A 19859-nucleotide genomic window follows, 5' to 3' on the forward strand; every position below is an offset into this window, starting at 1 on the left:
TTTATGAACATTTTTAGACAATGAGACCCAAACGATACTTCTTAGGTGCCGTTCATATTTGCATGTGACAAAATTTAAGATCTATTCGACTGTTTACACATTAGACTGAAGTTTAAGAATAGACTGCAACTTGTATTATTTGTTGATAGACTGATGTCAACCATTGAAGTCTGATATCAAACATTGAAGTCTGATATCAAACATATTAAAGGTTGCCTCTTAAGTTTGCAAGTACGATTTACTTCAGACTCAGATTAATCTTCGATTTTGTCGTACTTACATACATATGTACATGTAAACAGTATTCATTTCTAAACAATTAATTTGAGAATACGGTATTTATGACCGATTATAATATTATCGATGCATAATAATAATTTAAATCTAAAATATCTTCGTGATCTTTTTCAATAATAACTTTTCTAATCTTGTGTAATTTTTATAACATATCCGCTGAAATTATAAATTCAATATTGAATTTTTTTTTTAAATTTTTCTTGTAATTCAATATACAAATTAATTAAGTTGATCTTAATTAAATAAATTACTATAAAGCACAAAAGTGTTAGGTCCATGAATGATTAGTGGAAATTAAAAAAAAAAATAGTTTCAGGTTACATATATAATTCACTTGGAATGTGATGAGAGAGATTTGGGGCTTAAACAATGGATTTACTTTATATACTATTTGAAAATTGAATTTAGAAATACATGTCTCAAAACCCGTGCTATACTACAGTATAAAACTATATAATAAAGCTTGATTAACTTTGGAATGAATAAAATAATATTTCAATTAAAATTCTTATAATTAATCAGGGATAAAATATAATTTTAGAACAATGACCACCATTATTTCAAATATATTTAAAGAAAATCATTTGATTTTGTCACAAGATTACAAAAATTGTTAATATAATAATGCGCTCGTAATCCAGCTACTCGTGCATCTCTTGTACAACATACAAATTACAATACGCTGTAACAATGACCATTAACCCTATGTTAGCTTAAATTTATTATACTATTCTTTTAAAATATTTCTTTTCTAAATTATTTTTATATTAAAATATTTTTGTATCAGCTATTTAATTAAAAACTATATTTTGTAACTATCAAAAATTTGTAAAAAATTTATAGGCCCTTAAAATTTTCTTAAAAATAAATTCTTATTCATAGTAGTAATTTATGTTTTTAAATGAAAATTTTATTGAATAAGAAAATTTTATAAGGAAAAACAATATTATTATTAATTCCCAAGGGGTCTTAAAACGATAATTAGAATATAAAATTATCAGGAAAAGGAGAAACCATTTTAGTAACAGAACCCATTATATAACATTTTATAGGCGCTCACCGATATAGTAATAATTACCTGTAAAATAAGATAACAATAGATTTTGAAAAATGTTATACTTGATTGGAATTTTTCAATAATATTTAATTTTATAAAATTATTTAAGATAGCTCGCAGCTAATTTATTTCACTCTTACATACAGGTAAATGTATATATATATATATATATATATATATATATATATATATATATATGTATATGTATATTTATCCACTTCCATAATTAATCAATATTGTCTATTGTATACTAATTGTAATTTTGAAAAATTTCTTAACAGAATATTATTTATAGATATTATTCAATCTTATTAACAAAAATATTAATTAATATCCAATATTTATGATACATTATTAAAATATTTTTAATTATAAAATGATTTTGTAAACAATACAATTTTAGATAAGGATCTTGATAATATGAGTAAATGAAACGAATAGCTATTTTTACGATACGCACGAAAATTTATTTTAAAGAAAATTAACTGTACAATATAGGAGAAATAATAAATTTCTAAGAAACTGATGATTTATATGAAGATTTTGGGGATTTTCAAAAATTTTTTTATTATTATCTATTGTTCTCGTATAATATTGGGATAGAAAAGAAAAAATATAGGTACTAATGGAACACATTTAGAATTTACTAATAGATTTTTTTGTGACTATGTAATTCATATTATTGGACGTATGTACGTTCCATTATATAAAAGAATTCTAAAAATTCAATAATAATTTTATTTTTAAAAAATAATTTGTGTATAGGAGAAGGTCTTGTCACGTATTATGAGTGGCTCCTTGTTATAAAGGTACCATACATGTAAATTTCTGGTTCCAAATAAATCAAATTGGTGCTTTATTTTCATTTAAGTAGGTGGCGGCATTTCAGTTATTTTAATTGAATGGAATTTTTATGTTTTATTTTTTAATATTTTAAAAAAAAACACTTAAATTAAAATAAATTTTGTTTTTTATTATTTAGTAAGAAAATAGGTAGTCATGTCTGAATAAAATTTTTGTTGAATAATTTAATATATTAAGAGCTTACAAACCGTATTTTAGGGTATATGAAAATTTTGATATTTCTTAAACACTTCCAGCTCAAAATTATACAGTAAACAGTTACATATTATTATGTAATCCGAATTAATTGTATATTTGATTTGCATATTCTTGTTTTTATTGTTATAATTTTTTAATAAAAATAAGTTGATAAAAATAATTTAATTTAAAATTAGCTATAATTTTTCAATAGTGACAAAACCAGCACCATAGATGTGAAGACATCTTGACATGATTATGATTTACTAAAAATTTTTTATTTTGTTAAGTTTTAATCATCGTTTATTGTTTTCCAAAATGAAATTGTAATCATTAATTTAGGGATGATTGGCATGAAGCGTTGTATACCCACGTTGGCATGAAACATTGTATGCTACTCGTTTGTATTTAGTGCTTTATTCTTATTGTTTAGAGAATATACTATCGTAATTATGCATAAGGATTTCATTACCATAATAATAACAACAACATAATTCATAATTTTCATATTACAAATGATTAAGTATTTTGTATAATGGTTATCATAATTTCATTTCTATCTACATTCTACTCTCCCCTCTAGTAAAAAACTTATTCATTTTAAAATAAATAACACAACCAAATTAGCGAATACCGGATAAATATTTATTTATATCGTAAAAAAATTATTGTAAAAGTGATCATTGTGAATATCAACTGGTATGAAAACTTGATTTAAGTCTATAATAACTTTTTTAATATTTAATACGGTATTTAACTTTTTAATCAAAGTTCTAAACCTAAAATTAATTATAAATGGTTATTGTCTCTGCTCAAACATTAAATATCAATTTTATTTATTCCAAAAGAAAATCTTTCTAATCATTTTCAATTTACTTTTTTTTTATATAGAAATTCACAATAGTATGTAAACAAAATTATTTTATAATATAAAAATTAAGAGAGCGAAATTTTGTAGAATGGAGAATGTCACATTTATTAAAGCAAGAACCAAAAAATTATTTTGACATTTAAAGTAGAAATTGTAAACAGCTTTAGGCATATCTTTCTCAGTTTTGTTAAGAACAAAAACAAAAGAAAATTTGGAATTTAATTATAATTTTCTTGTTTTTTCTTTTAATTTCATAAAAAAAAAATTATTTTAAATATATTAACTTCCAGTTATTATAGTTGGTATTTTCTTTTTTGGAATTTATTTTCAAGAAAAATGGATGCGATGGATATACAAGCAGTAGAATCAAAATTAAGGTAACCTGCTCAAATAAAAACAAGTTTTTTCTTTTGGACTAAAAGATAATGAAATATTATATTTAAAATTGATATTAGTAAAATATATTGCTTAATTAATTGTGAATTATCAAGATGAAATTTTTATTCAAATAAATTTGACGCCACCTTGAAAATTAAGGTCAATTGCAATATTTAGAATTTAACTTATAAAATCTATTTGGTGACATACTTTCAATTTTGATGACATTTTCACATCATAATAATATATGTAGGTACACAGATAGATACGCGTAACTACATCATTAACCCAAATAATCCTAAATTTCTAAAAAAAAGTAAAAGTTAATTTTATTTAGCTTTTCAATTGGAAAAAAGTATGAGATTGGCACTATCTTAATAATCAAAGTGGAAATTTTAAAAAGAAAAATATTTAACATTGTTAGACGTTATCGTAAAAGTATAACAAATTTATTTATACCTATGTATAATAGCTTAAGTTATTATCATAATACAAAAAGAATATAGGTATGAAATTTTCTAATTCCTTTTTTTTTATATTTTTTAAGTGATGTTACTGTTACACCAATACCTATGTCAGCAACACGTAATAGTAATTTATTGAATCATCGTACATCAACTGCAACATCATATCAACAGCAATTACCGCAAATACAAATTTCAGCAGTACCAAAACTTCAATCCACAACATTACAATCTGCAATACCATTAATAACATCTTCGAATAGAGGATCATCTTCATCAAATATTGATTCTTTGTCTTCAACAACAATTGGACCAGCGACAATAACAACAACATCAGGAAATATAACGACACCAATGACATCAACAGCAAACATTCCAGCTAATTTGAATACATCAAATGGTTTATCAAAATATGCCCAACTTTTATCTGTAATTGAAGAAATGGGACGTGATATAAGACCAACATATACTGGATCCAGAAATTCTACAGAACGTTTAAAACGTGGTATTGTACATGCACGTATACTTGTCAGAGAATGTCTTATGGAAACGGAAAGATCAGCAAGGCAATAAATCTAAAAAGGAAAAAAGTTTATATTTGCTAATTTTTTGCCACAATCAAGTAGAGAAATTTTTTTTTTTCTACTTAAGAAATGAAACCAAATTTTAAAGAAATTTGTGTGTTCAAAAAATGCGTTTCCTTTTTTTGTAAAGAGACACGAAAAAAAGTTTATATATGAAATTCTTATTTCAAAAAGTCAAAATTAAACCATACCATAAATATTAGTTAGTAATTTTTAAGTTTTTGTTGAAGAAAAGAAAAATATGCAAATAAGTTTATTATTTAAGACATTTAATATTAAAATTTTTAATTTTTTATTGTTCAAATTTTTTTTTTTGTTAATTTTTATAGTCACCTCTCATCAGATATACTTCAATTATTAAAACGCATACAAGTTCAAATTAATCTTTCAATTGAATTTTTATTAAATAATAAATTTTGCCTTAAACTTTATACATGAAATACATAGGAAAAATATTATGCCAAATTACTCATAATATAATAAAGCCGTCCAAGCAATAATAAAAACATTTTCAGATTGTTTCAATAACTTAATTTAAAATAATTACATATTATACTTATATTTGCACTACTAATTTATTTTTAATAAAAAATATGTGCTTCTAAGTCAAATTCCCATTTTTAAGTTCTTGATCTATTTTATAATCTTACACTATTGGATTTTTTTTTAGCTCTTAACAAAATAAAGTAATTTAAATAATAAAAACGAAACAATTCAAAGTACAAATATTTAAAAAAAAAATAAAATTGCTTATGTAAATTTAAATTAAAAATAAAATAATAAAAGTTCAAAGAAGTGATTTTGTATACCAAATAAATAAAAACACAAAAAAAAATACGATTTTAAAAACGTAAAGAATTTTTAAAGAAAACAATAATTTATTTAAAAATAATAGGAAATACATACAATATAATAATTAAATATCGTAAAAATGTATACTATTTTGATATGAAAATATTAATATAAAATCAATGAACTTGTAGAACTAGAATTTAAAATGATTGCAGAACAGAAATTTTTAAAAATTTTTTTTTTTTTCAATAAAACAAATATGAGTGTAGCTTTAATTAGTTAAATAATAGTTAATTTTATTTAAGAAATTTAATTTAATTATTTTTATGCCCAAAATTTTAATACTTTCATAATTATTGTTTTTTTTTTTTTTAATTTATTAAAAGTTTTTAATTTGAACCGTATTCATTTCCATAAAATTCTAATTAATAATAACATATAAAATAAACTTTATTAAAAAAAAATTAAATTCAGTCACTTCTAATTTACACTTTAAATATCTTATCTAAAATATTCTTCGAGTTATAAGTATCTATTTCCGTTCAAAATGAAATTTATTAAATTATTAATAACTAATAATAAATTGTAAAATCATTAAAAATTCTGGATTTACAATTAAATTATTTTCTTATATAATATTAAGTTTTCATTTTTGATTATAATGTTCAATAGATATAAATATATAAAAAAGAAAAATTATAAAATATATAACACATAATTCTTTTTTATATATTTAAAAATTAGAAAAAAAAAATAAATAAACAAATCCAGCGATACGATATTAAAGTATACTAAAATTAACAAAATCAATAACTAAATTAAGTACCTTAAAAATAAATTTTTGTCGAATACCCAAATTATAATATATTAATTGGAAAAAAAAAATAATTAATAAAATAGGATTTTTAATGAAAACATGAAATAGTTTATAATATAATAAAAAGATTTATCAAAATAAATAAATATAGTATGGAGTGTACTTTTTTTTTGTATTGAATAAAATTAATATAAGCAATTATTGCAAGTTAATATTAAAAATATTACAATTATACATTAAGTATGTATATGAATGAATAAAAGTAGATTATGTATTTACAAGAATGAAATGAATTTTTATTTTTAATTAAATTTCATTAAATTGAATTTATTTCCTGAAAAAATGCATGTCTATTCGATAATATTTAAATTGCATGTATCTATTTAAAGATTAAGAGTGTTAAGTACTTCTAGATGTGGAGATAAACACACAATTTGTATACTAATATATATTTCCCTTTAAAATTATTTCATAGATTCTAATTCTAAAATTTTTAAATTTTTTTATGCATTTATCTCTTAAATGTTTTACTCGCCATTACAATATATTTTGGAATTGTGCATTTATCATTACCATAATTTTATCTGGCCCGAAATACAAATGTTTCAGATTCATTTAGGTCGATATATATATATATTTTGGTCGATAGTTATAGCTCACACCAGTTTAGCGAGTGAATTTCCTCATATCATTTTTATTTGATTCTTATTGATTGTTTATTAATTTTTATTTGTCAAATATATAAGTAAATAAATAAAAGAATAAATACCTGGACGTAACGATAAAACGTTGCAAAACTCAGAACTTTAATACTGCCATGGTAAATTTGAATGATTTCATCTGGTGCTATGAAAATTAGCACAAATGATATAATATTAACGATTAAATAATTAAACACTTTGAATTTATTTTTTTAAAAGTTTTTTTTTTTTTATTTTAAACATTTTTTTTTTTTAGTTTTTAGTTTTTGTATTCCTTTAATGGTTTTTTAAAAGCAAATAAAATACATTTTTTATTTTAATATTTATTTTTCATCATTCATCTGTTTGTATTTCGTTTGATTTTATATATATATATAGTTTTTTCAGTTTTTTTTTTTTATTTCCTTATCTTTCATCATCAATAATTATATTATATGCATATATAATTTTGTATATATGTACATCGTTAACTATAATTTAATAAAATATTAAATAGTATTATTATAATTTTTGATATTTTTTATTTTAATATATAATTATGTTGTAAATATTTATATAATATATAATATACACTTTATATAACATACTTTCTTAATAATTTGGTTGCTTTTTTTTTTGTTTTATTTTTAATATTTTTAATTAGAGGAATATATAACACTTTTCTAATATATTTATAATAATAATGAATAAAATATAATTTATGTATACATATATAATATAATTATGTTAATAATATTTTTTTAATTATATCATTTTGCTTTTTTTTTTTTAATTAAAACTATACAATTAATATATGTATTTGTTAAGAATCTTTTTTATTTTATTCAATGAAGTTATTTAATTTTTATTGCATATTATTTATGTATTACTTTGTTTTTTTTGCAAAATACGTGGGGAAATAACAATATTTTTGCTATAATTATGTATTTTAATTTGTTTTTAATAAAATATATATTGGAACTTTATATTTTTTTTAGTTTTTGATAAATTTTAATTCATAATGTGGATTACATACATAGGTTATATCATTCTTAGAATATACATTTCATTTATTAGTGTATAAAGAGATTTTGGATTTGGTTTATTTTATATTATGCTAAATTTAGTATTTATTTGAAATTATTTTTGAAGTTGATTTCCAGCCAATTTGAATAAAAAAATATGTTTATTTCCATATATTAAATAAATATATTTTTTTCATTATTATATTATCAATTATTTAAAATTGAATAATATTAAAACAACTTCAAAAGTATTTTCAATTAAAAAATGGTTGAGTTTTGATTCTTTTTTTTTAAATTTATACATAAAAAAATGATTGATTTTTAAAAAAAAAAATACATACATAAAATTTATTAAAAATAATATATGGATTATGTTTTTATTTAATAATTATAATAATAATGTTAATTAACTTGACATTAAAACTTCTCTTTTTATATAATATGTATATTGAATTAAAAATATGCATGTTTGTAGGAGAATATTGTATTTAAAATTTTTTAAATCAATGCAATTATTAATTTATATATTTTTTTTAAAAATATTTTACATAAATATTTTGTTTGCTATTTTTTTTTTTTTGGTTTTTTTTTTGAAAATTTTTGTTTAAGGGATAATGTAAATTATATTTTTCTTTTCATATTATTTTAAACATGATTATATAAGAATAATATTTGTTTTAGTTTTTTACAACTTTTGAGAATAGTCGAAACAAAAACAAAAAATGTAAAATAAGGAAATGAAAGAATGAAATTAAAAATTTTATTGAGTGAAAAATTTAATTAGTTTCCATAACATCTTCAGTTGATCGTTTTCCCCAAGCTGAATTTAATTTATTCCAATTTGATGCACGTTTACCCCAAAGTCCTTTAAGATTATTCCAACCAGGTTCACGTTTACCCCATGCGCCTAAAATTGTATAAAACCAAATTTTAAATTACATACTATTATTATTTATATTTATATTTAAAATGTTAATTAGTTATTTATAATTTTTCAAATTAACTCTTCAAAGTGTGCCGGCTAAAAGGATAGGGCTAACATTTAACTTGTACCAATTTATACATATATTTTTTTCACCAATATAATTTACATACAAAATCCTAAATTGAAAACATGAATAACCTATATTTTAAAGGAAATTTACTTAAAATTAACATTATATAGTTAAAAACTAAGTTCTGATCGTTAAATTTTATTTAATTTTACTTAGAAATTTTGATATTTTATATTTGATTATTAATTTTATTTGTTATAAATTAATAAATTAATAAATTTCATATTATTTTCAAAGTTTCGCACTTAAATCTTTTAATATAAAAATAAATTAATATTTTTCAAATAAATTTTTAATTTTTGATTGAGTATAATTTCATTACTTAATTATTAAAGGATATTTATTTATACTCACACATTAACGAAATTGATGAGAATATAAAATTCACTAGTTTCTTAAGTGACAAAGAAGCAATAAAAATTTAAATTCAATAATTTAGAAAATTTATTTTTGAATCCACAATTAATGTTTAAAAATATATAAAATCCCTGCATATTTCGAACTATAACACCACGTTCATCAAAAGGGAGACTTATTTTAAAATTGTTCAAAAATATCAGCCGTAAAAGCTCTTTTCAAAAGTGCATTTTGATATTAACGTGTATTACACTACATATCGTACTGATATCCAAGGAGATAAAGCATATCCTTTAAAAGAATTCAATTTGACTGATCAGTTGTAATATATTTGGGTAGTGTGAAATAATATTGGTCAATAAGGAGAAGCAAACAAAAAGGAAGTTATGAACATTTTGTTCTTAGGCGTTCTTTAAACATACATATATACATGTACAACAAAAACCATAAACTTAATTTCGAACTCATATTTTTGGAAAATCACCTCTAAGGGACAAAAAGCCGTGTATTAATTGAAGCGTGCAAAAAGTATTTTTTTTTCTTTTGGTGCATAATTTGAAAATATTTTGATAAATACAATTCTTTATTGGGCAACAAAAAAATAAAATAATAAATTTTAAACCCATCATTTGTTTAGCTGTAAAAATTTAGCATGCAAATGCAAAATAATCCTCAAATATTTTCGTAAATGAATTTCTCATTGTAAATTTGTAAACACATTCAAGTAAAACACACAAAAGCAATTTCCGTTGGGTCATATTTTTAGATATACCATATTTTAAAATTTAAGTTTTAGGTAAACTTGCAAATGGTTATTTTAAACCAAAATCTTATCAAAGTTTCGACACACAGTCTGCCTATTATATACATTTTAAAAACAAGATTTTGAAATACAATTATGAGAACAACAATATATTGAGTATTCATATTTTATTATTTACATTTTGCATGCATATTTTTTCATATATTTTCTCTTATAGGGACACCACCGTATACATAAAATATATGCTTGATATATATATTGTGTATAATATATACACGAGTATATTTGTGAATTTAATTTAAAAAAAAAACTATGTGTACATGCATAAATTTTTGGTTAAGTATTTTTTTTTTATGTATATAATACAGATATTATCAGACACCGAGAATCTACCTTCAAATTCCTCTTGCGCTAATTCCGGGTCTCTGTTCTTTAAAATATCCAATTTCAAAATGAAATTATACCAATCAAGACAGCCTAGTAATCTGGAACAATATCCAACTGGAAAATTTTTTTTTTTTTGTTTTAATTGTATCAATGGTAAAAAAAATTTTTATACACCGTATTTAAATTTTGATTCGTCAAGAGAACAATAATAGACTCTAGACATATTACTGAATTAATCATAACTTAAAAACAAAAATTCCTTTCACTTATAATTAATTTGTTACTATTTAAATTTATATAGATGAGAACTTCAATATTCTATAATTGTTAACATACTCCTATAGATATAAATTTTTTTTTTTTGCGAAACTATTTTTTCTTTTTTTTTTTCTTACCTCTAAATTTATTCCATTCATTATTTGGACGTCTTTTACCCCATGCAACATTTAAATTTCTCCATGCACGTTTCTTTTCATTATATAATGCATTTGGTTTAAATAAATCATTAATAATTGATGATGGTAAACTATAAATTTCTTCAAATTTAATTAATTCTTGATAATCGCGATCTGTTGGACTGTCATGTAAATCATTATCATTTTCTCCTTCAATATTATTATTGCTCATAATATTATTAGGAGATGGATTATTAATACCACCACCAGCACCATTAATTACATTATTTGTTTCATCAAAATTTTCCATATTATGATAAGCATTATCAAGAATATTTCGTTTACCCCATGTTCCATGTAATTTTTGCCATGAAGAACGTTTTGCAACATCATTTTCAATACTATAATCTAAAATGAATTAAGAAGAAAAATAATAAATATTAGAAATTCTATAAAATAATAAATTTAAAATTTATTTTATTTTTAATTTGAAATTTACAATGTACAATTAATTGACATTTATTTGAAATTTTTTATAATATTTTAGAATCGTTATGTTTTTAATTCTCACTTTGTTGTGTACTAACACAATTGTCAAAAATGAAAGAAAATTTGACTTGCCGTTGAAAATTCTTATTTAGAGTAGATTTAATGGGTTATAAACAAAAAATTTATGTGAAAAGTAAAATTTAGAAAATGTATTATTGTATGTGCACAATAAAAATTATTTAAATAATATTCCTGCCATATATGAAAGTATATATGTATATATACATTCATTTCTTTCATAACAATATTTTTGACATCTATCAAATTGATTACTTTATATCTTATTTTAATTTGATTATATAAAAGAAATAGCAATTTACTTCACATTAACCTTTGCTATTAAATACAACTTTTAACCTTTAAACAAAATTAACATTTAACCTTACAAAATTTTAACTTATCTATTCTTATACATACATATAAGTAACCTATAATATTTTTTAAACAATGACGCAGTGAGAATATATGCTCCTATAACAATTTATCTACAAAATTCATATAATGAAAGTACCATTTCTATCCTTTACAATATCGTTACACATGTCACCACATACTAATGTTAATTAAAATAATTTTAAATTAATTACAAAATTTTATTTTTTTCAACCCAATTTTAATTCTTATAAAAAGTAATTACTTCCATCTTTGATTAGAAAATAATGATTTTTAAAGAATTTTAATTTTTTAAACAAATGACAAAATATTTTTATATTATATCGAAATTTCGTACTATTTATCTTATTATATAACACAATATATATATATATATATATATATTCGTATACAATTACACTTACTTATAGGTAACAAAAATTCATTATATAACAATTTTATTGTACATTTGTTAATATTTATGAAAAGAAAACCTTATGCAATAAATATGATTAATTATATTACCTGGAACACCAAGTATATTCCATGGATAAACTTCTGGGGGTAACATCCTTGAATCTTGCATTTGTAATGAATTTTTTGTATCAATCATATTTCCACCACTACTAACACTGCTACCACCGCCACCACCGCTTGCATATACTTTGCAATTTAAATAATTTATAAATAAAATTATATAAAGGAATGATGACATATTAAACATTTTTATATTAAATATTTTTCCAATATTCAATCCTATATTATTTTTCAATTGTACAGATGATGATCTAATTGATGTAATCATTGTCATTAATGATAAAATGATTATTTTTATATATAATGAAGTTGAAAAATTTTTATTGCAGGATAATCTAAAAGTATAATAATATATAAATTTATTAATTATATAATTTTTTTTTAAATAAAATTTAAATTAAACTTTATTAATTTATGTATTTCTAAAACATATTGATTTATTTATTGATTTATTAATTTAATATATTACTTTACATTTCAATATTTTCTTTCTTATATTTTATTTTGCAATAAAAATTAATTAATTACCATTTATACAATTTATGTATATTATAAAATACACACAAACATGTAAGGGATACAGACCGGAACTTAATAATAAGAAAATAAAAAAAATTATTAACCTGATGATTTATTATATAAAACAGGATATTAAAAAAGGATATACCTTTGATTATTTTATAGCTTATATACATATGTATATAAGGTTTAAATATTATTATGTAGAAATTAATTTTACACAATTTATTATATAACAAATTTATACGTTATTTTTTTTTTATTGAAAACAAATAATGTCAAGACACTTCTTTTAAGGATCAATTTCCTTCTAATTTAATGTTATATTATTGTAAATGAAGAATACTTATGTATAGTATTTTCTTTTAAAAATGTGACCATATAATATATTTGTGTTTATATGTAATAATATTTGTGCAGTAGGTATTCCAATATTTTATTGAGAAATAGCGAAAGACGTATGTTAAAATTTGATATATACATGTATAATAAATTTTGATTAAAATAGTGGCTAGTAAATAAGCACATTTTCATTTAAATATGTAATTTAAAATCATTTATTTTCATTAAAAAATCGAAGTTTATACTGAATATCGAATATAATAATTCGATATTATTATTAATATGGTAGTGGTAATAGTAATCGATATATTATTGTAAACACAAACCAATTTATACAAATGATTCGTATATATAAACTTCTACGATAAATATTACTTTCACTTCGCTATAATTGAATCAATTCGATAACTCAAAATAAACCCGATTATTCTATTCACAATATTCGAATTACATACTTATAGGGGAACAAATTATATAAAGCATGTACATTATAGCATAATTTATAGAATTGTACTGTTATAAAGCTCATTAATTAACATTATTTTTTTTGCTTTGATGTAGTTCATTTTTTCAAAGTAAGTAAGTCCCAAAAATTGGGTGCCGATAAACTAAAGGAGGAAAGGTGTTTTTTTCTAATAAAATTAATTTACATAAATAGAAGTTGTTAAAATTTCAAAATTTCTCTTAAAATATCAATGGAACCAGTAATAAGCAATTCTCAGAAAAGCAATTTTCATACATAAAATGTCACTTTTCTTTAAGTGTATAACAGTTTTGTTAACAGACACACAAACGATTATAAGAATAAACTAATAATGAGAATATTTTTTTTAAATATTATTGAAAATGTTCTAAAAATAAATATAAAAAACATAAAACAAAAAAAAAAATACTCTCCTTTTCTTCTTATTCTCGCCGTTTCTTATATTCTTATATTCTTGGTGTCCTTTCAAAGTTTTGAAGGAATCTATTTCATTTTGTTGAATGAATTGTAAGAGTTAGACATTGTAAGTGTATAAATATGTAAGTTACACCTTGCTGTGTCAGAAATTTTTATTAAATTACATATAGAAAATTATCCTTTTTTTTTTCTTTAAAAAACACAACAAGAAAATGTTAAAAAAAATTGTAGTTTTTCTTATTTTGTTTTGTTGTTTACTCTTTACTTTTTTATTATTATCTACAATACTCGCATAACTTTTTACATTTTTTTTTTTTAGTTTATTTTTTTTTTTGGAATAAAAAGTATACAATATTAAAACAAAACAGAAAAAGAGAACGAAAATCAATTTTGTGGGTACTTTGGGACTTTCAGGATATTCTTAGGGATTTTTTTTCTTATTTCTCTTATTTTGTTGTTAGTAGGTATGTATGAATACTGTAACATGATTGAAATCGCATATTACATATATATAAAGTATGTGTAGTTACTTTTTATATATTGATTATTGACACATGTATGCATGAAATAAAATGAGTATTTTTAGAAACATATATTTTGTATAACATGTTGGTATGTGTATTTGTTTCGAAATCCTTTGAATTCTCTAGGTGTCGTATAAGTGTCGTAAGATAAAGTGATGTGGTGATGATAAAAAACAAGGAGGGAAAATAATAACCAAAAAAAAAAAATAACCAAAGTAAATTATAAGTTTGTGATTTCTTATTATTATTTTATTTATTTTTTTATTTATTGAATAAATTTTGGGATTTCCGATACCGGAGAAATATGTAGAATATAAGAGCAAGAATAATATGTAGGATATATGCATGTATTACATATAATATGTGTAAAGAATGTTTGTATACCTTTGATATATGGCCAATCTATATGTATATACTTAAACAAATTAGAAATTTATATATTTTGTAATTGTTTTTATTTAATTTTTTTATTATGTTTATAACATTCCTTAAATTTTTTACCTATATAGACATAAAAAAAATATATTTTTATATCCTTTTTATTCATAATATACACGAGTATTTATGAAGTACATATACCCAAATTACTTTTAATATAATATAATACAAGTGTAGGAGGATAAACTTTAAATAGAAAATAATTTTGGTATTATATTGGTTTTACAGGTGATCTATATGCATATACAAATATATATACGTATGTATATGCGGGTGATCTGAGAATAATAAAAATTCTTAATAAATCAATTTATGTCTAAGAGAGATTTGTAAAGAAAAGAAAAATATTGTGGTAGTGAAAGTGACTTAAATATAGAGTAAGACCGTAGATAAAAGAGCTCTTGTAATAAAATGGCAGAGAATTTATACATTTTTAATCAAAAAAAAAAATCTAAGGGATAAGTATGCAATTTTATTATTTGATTTGGTATAATATTAATTTATGGTTTTTAGTATATAGTTCTCTAAATGTCGTCTATAATGGAATTAGAATTTTTATATACAGTTCAAAATTACTTATACAATTTTAATAATAATAATATAAAGTCAAACTTTTACAGAAATTCACATCTATACCCTTTGAGAAGTTTGAAGCGTTTGAATTTGAAAATAATCTCAAAATATATATCTATTCAAAATATATGATTTTATGACAACTGACATTCTCAATTGAAATTATATATTGTTGTAATATTATAAAAAATATTGTTGAAATTAGTTTTTTGTTACCACATTTTTTAATACCCACCACGTTCATCTTATATACGATTGATTAGAATTTCTTTTGTATTTGACATTTTTTACAAAATATACACATAATATGTTACATAATTATATATATATATATATATATATAATAGAAAATATAATTTACAAAACACCTGGAGTTATTTAATAAAATTATATTTAAAAGAAAATAATTGAAGAAGTTTTATAATCAAGTATGACATTGATGTTTTTTTTTTTTTGTGTTACAAAATTTTGTGGCAATGATTGTTATAAATCACGTGTTATTAATTAAAATTAAAAGTAATTCTGACAATATTATTTACTGTTATACCTTTTATTTACATACAATACTTTATTAGATGTTCAATGTTATATTGTATAATTGTTTTTCTATAGAACAGAAAATGAGGTTATTATTTTTCGGAAGAAATATAATGTTATTTAATTTATGTAATGTAAAAAAAAAAAAAAATGGGAAAATTCGTATATGTATGATTAAATAATTTCATTATATTGTGTTGTAATTGGAAAATCCTATATAAAATAAATTATGATGAGGTAATATAATAATTACAAAAAGTGTTGTATTACTTAATATGATTGAATGATAGATATATTATAAAAATGAGGAAATGAGCAAAAATTATAACAAAATATCAACGGTCAAAATATTCTACTGTTTTTGGTATGATATAGAAATACACAAATATTTTTAGTTAAATTCAAGAATGATCTAACGTTTGTGTATAAGAGCTATTAACAAAGTCGCATGCTCGCTAATATAATTTGTATTACAAGACTTTTTCAAATTCTTGTCTTATTTTATTGAAAAATTGAGGTAGATTACAAAATTAACTTCAATTTAATACCAAAATCACAATTTTAATTTTTTAATGTAAAATATTGTAATGAAAGCCTTTAAACATGTATTCATCATTAGAAAGAATCTAAGACATTTACAGCGATAAGTTACTATATGGGTCACATATAGTAGAAATTATAAAACTTTTAATTCAAAATTAATTTTTTTTGTCTTAAAATAAAGGGCTCTTAAACATTGCCAACATTAATTCTATTAAAAAGAAACTCTTCATACAAGGACATACATATCCACAAAATATTAAATGAAATTTATAATTCGCAACATTTTATTAGGAAAACAAAAGCATAATATCAAACAAACTAAATTTGCTTTGTAATCAATCAAACATAGCCTTGTTGTAATGAAAAGTTTATTTTAATATTCTCAACATAATTTCATTTTTCAACCGCATTTCCTCACTTCAACATTTTATGCTCTTTGGTTTTTTTTCTTCTCTTCTTCCAACATATTATAATAAAATGTCAATTTTAATAAAATATCCAAATAGCTATTCTCTCTTTTTTGTTTTTCCTTATTTTATGATTAAATTTTTTTTTATTTATAATCATTTTATTATCATGTGCGCTCTTTAATAATTTTGTTTTTGTTTTTAAAATGTTTGTTTTTATTTTCTATTTCTCTCCTTATAAACTTCACAAAGTTATTCACAAGTTATTTTTATTACTCCCTCAAATAAATATGGTTGGTGTACGCCCGACTTTTTTATCGAATAAAATTTTTTTAATGTTTTTTTATATAAAAAGCATTAAGAATCAAATATCCATGAATTTTTACATAAACACACGTACATTTATATAAAACATATAGGATATCACATTTTCTACCAACAAATTATGTAGGTTAACTTATGTACACACATATTATGTCAAATTTTGTATATTATATGGGGGTTTCTATATACACACAAAATTGAGGAAGTATTCTGAAGGAAATTTTTGATGATGCAAATTCGAATTACATATTTTTAAAATATATTTTGCCATATCCAAATAGTACACGCATGTATGCAGAATGAGAATATGGGCTTAGGCATATATGCAACTTTTAGACGTACACCTGTCTGATGGCATAGAATTAGGTAATCAAGTAGTTTGTAATTTTTATAAACTGATTTCAATTTTTAGTTAGCCCTTTACTTATTAAAAATTTGAAAACATTTCACATTGAAAAATTTCATAAAATTTCGTTTAAAGCAAAAAGATTTGTTGGAAATATTTTGTTTGATGGCTTGCCTGTTTGATGTTATGCTGGTCTTAATTTCTATTCGAACATTTGCTCTCTTGTGTATGTATGTATATGTATATACATATTAATACTGAAATGACATAAGGAAATGAGAATATCAAGTACATACGTAACGTGTACGTATAATTGATAGCTTTAATTTATTGGTTAAATTACTCTGACCGTTGCCATACGATTTATTATATTTAAAAAAAAATGGTAAATATTCATTTATTTATTTATTTTTTGCAAATTTTTTCACAATGTATATAGGACTTAAGGATAATAATAGTTTTCCACTTGTTATGGTTAAGAAAACATCTTAACCTTATGCCATTTCTTTTTTGAATCACCTTTAAAAATAATTTAAAGTATCCTATAAGTGATGACTTATGACCTTACTGCTTATGCTGTTTAAATTAACTCTTTTGACATATTATAAATAAAAGAGTGTCAGGACTATATGTAAGGATAATAAATTCTATAAAGGTTTCTAATTTTATATGTATATTATTATTTAATATGAAAAATATATAGTGTAGGAAATTAAATTAGTTAAGTGGAAAATTGCATTTTGTACTATTTTCTTTATTTTATAAAAAATAAATTTATTTTCTCAATATTTTTCGAATTTCTCTTATTAATATTACATTGTCAATAATGCAATTTTAATAAGAAGAAGTAATAACAGCACAACACAATTAAATTGCTTTAAAGTTTTGTTATTGGAATTGCTGCAATACCCTTTAAATAGCATGGTGATGCATATGAAATCGAGTAATTGTATTAATGTTCATTATAGCCAGTTGAAATAACCTACAATGTATGTATAAATAAATAAAGATAAATAAAATAAATTACAAAAAAACATTCTCTTATTCAACTCTTCGTGCTTTAGGGTAATTCTGTGCACTTATTCAATTCATTGAATTATAATAAAGTAAAGTACATAATTATTACATTATTAAAGAAATATGAACTATAATGATAGTGTTTAAAATAATTATAAATTAAATTTTTAATTTCATATTAAGTGTGTTGAAAATGAACATTTTTTTATTAAAATATAAAAATACTAAAATGTATTCCTCTTACCATCTTAAATTGTTGGGAAAGAGTCTCATATTAAACAAATAACTATAAAGGACCAGTAGTAAAATGTAATTGAAATGTGTTAAAAATGTTGATATTGCCTTGTTAGCTGTTATAAATAATAAATAAAATATGATATTTACGATAACGAAAATTGTTTCCTTATTTAATTTAAAATATGAGATAGTGCATATTTCAGAAATTAAATTACAAGTTTGCTCAACACTATGTGCATCTTTAAAATATACTCGTATTGTGTGATGAATTTTGAACTTTTACCATTTAAAATAATTTTTAAAAGTGTATAGTCCATATTGTATGAAATGTAATCTAATACCCTATTCAACTTACTCTTTAAGCTAAAGTTTTATAAATTGAATAGGTAGAAGAAGAAAGACTCTATATTATTAAAACTATAATATTAAAATATATAAAATAAAATTGGAAAAAACTTTGAAGAAATTTAGATCCCGCAGGACGTGACTGCAAAATTACAAAAATAAAAAGTTTATATTTCATATTTTTTTTTATATAGATTGCAATTTCTATCGTAAAAGTGTGCTATAAATGAAAATTTTTAGCTTGTTTCACTTTTTTTTTTACATCCTAATTAATAAAAACATCCTAGTAAAACATCCTAATATAATATTCAGTTGAATATTGTATTTTTTTCATTGTTAAAATAAAAGACGTGCCATTGAATTGATTACCTTAATTATGCCATTG

The 19859-nt window shown here is 21.1% G+C and overlaps 2 protein-coding genes across 6 annotated transcripts in view; one reads left to right on the plus strand and one right to left on the minus strand.

Annotated features, from left to right (window-relative positions):
- The first annotated feature begins 3432 nt into the window (after window positions 1-3432).
- On the plus strand, window positions 3433-5961 carry LOC129607719 (cyclin-dependent kinase 2-associated protein 1). The gene is made up of 2 exons (XM_055518882.1): window positions 3433-3643; window positions 4192-5961. The coding sequence occupies exons 1-2, from the start codon at window positions 3603-3605 to the stop codon at window positions 4679-4681; spliced, it is 531 nt and encodes a 176-aa protein (XP_055374857.1). The 5' UTR covers window positions 3433-3602; the 3' UTR covers window positions 4682-5961.
- A 2455-nt stretch (window positions 5962-8416) lies between these two features.
- LOC129607736 (allatostatins MIP) overlaps window positions 8417-19859 on the minus strand; it is a 40914-nt gene continuing 29471 nt past the window's right edge. For 4 of the 5 annotated variants that reach the window (XM_055518907.1, XM_055518906.1, XM_055518908.1 and 1 more), the window contains exons 3-6: window positions 12410-12756; window positions 10964-11371; window positions 10575-10682; window positions 8417-8913 (exon numbers count right to left, since the gene is read on the minus strand). In XM_055518907.1, coding sequence (XP_055374882.1) covers window positions 8783-8913; window positions 10575-10682; window positions 10964-11371; window positions 12410-12695 — 933 coding nt within the window. In that variant the 5' untranslated portion in view covers window positions 12696-12756 and the 3' untranslated portion in view covers window positions 8417-8782. The remainder of the gene's footprint in view (window positions 8914-10574; window positions 10683-10963; window positions 11372-12409; window positions 12757-19859) is intronic. The other variant, XM_055518910.1, reaches the window with a different exon arrangement.

Source organism: Condylostylus longicornis, unplaced genomic scaffold (assembly GCF_029603195.1).
Source record: "Condylostylus longicornis isolate FDR11 unplaced genomic scaffold, ASM2960319v2 ptg000028l, whole genome shotgun sequence".
NCBI classification, from domain to species: Eukaryota; Metazoa; Arthropoda; class Insecta; order Diptera; family Dolichopodidae; genus Condylostylus; species Condylostylus longicornis.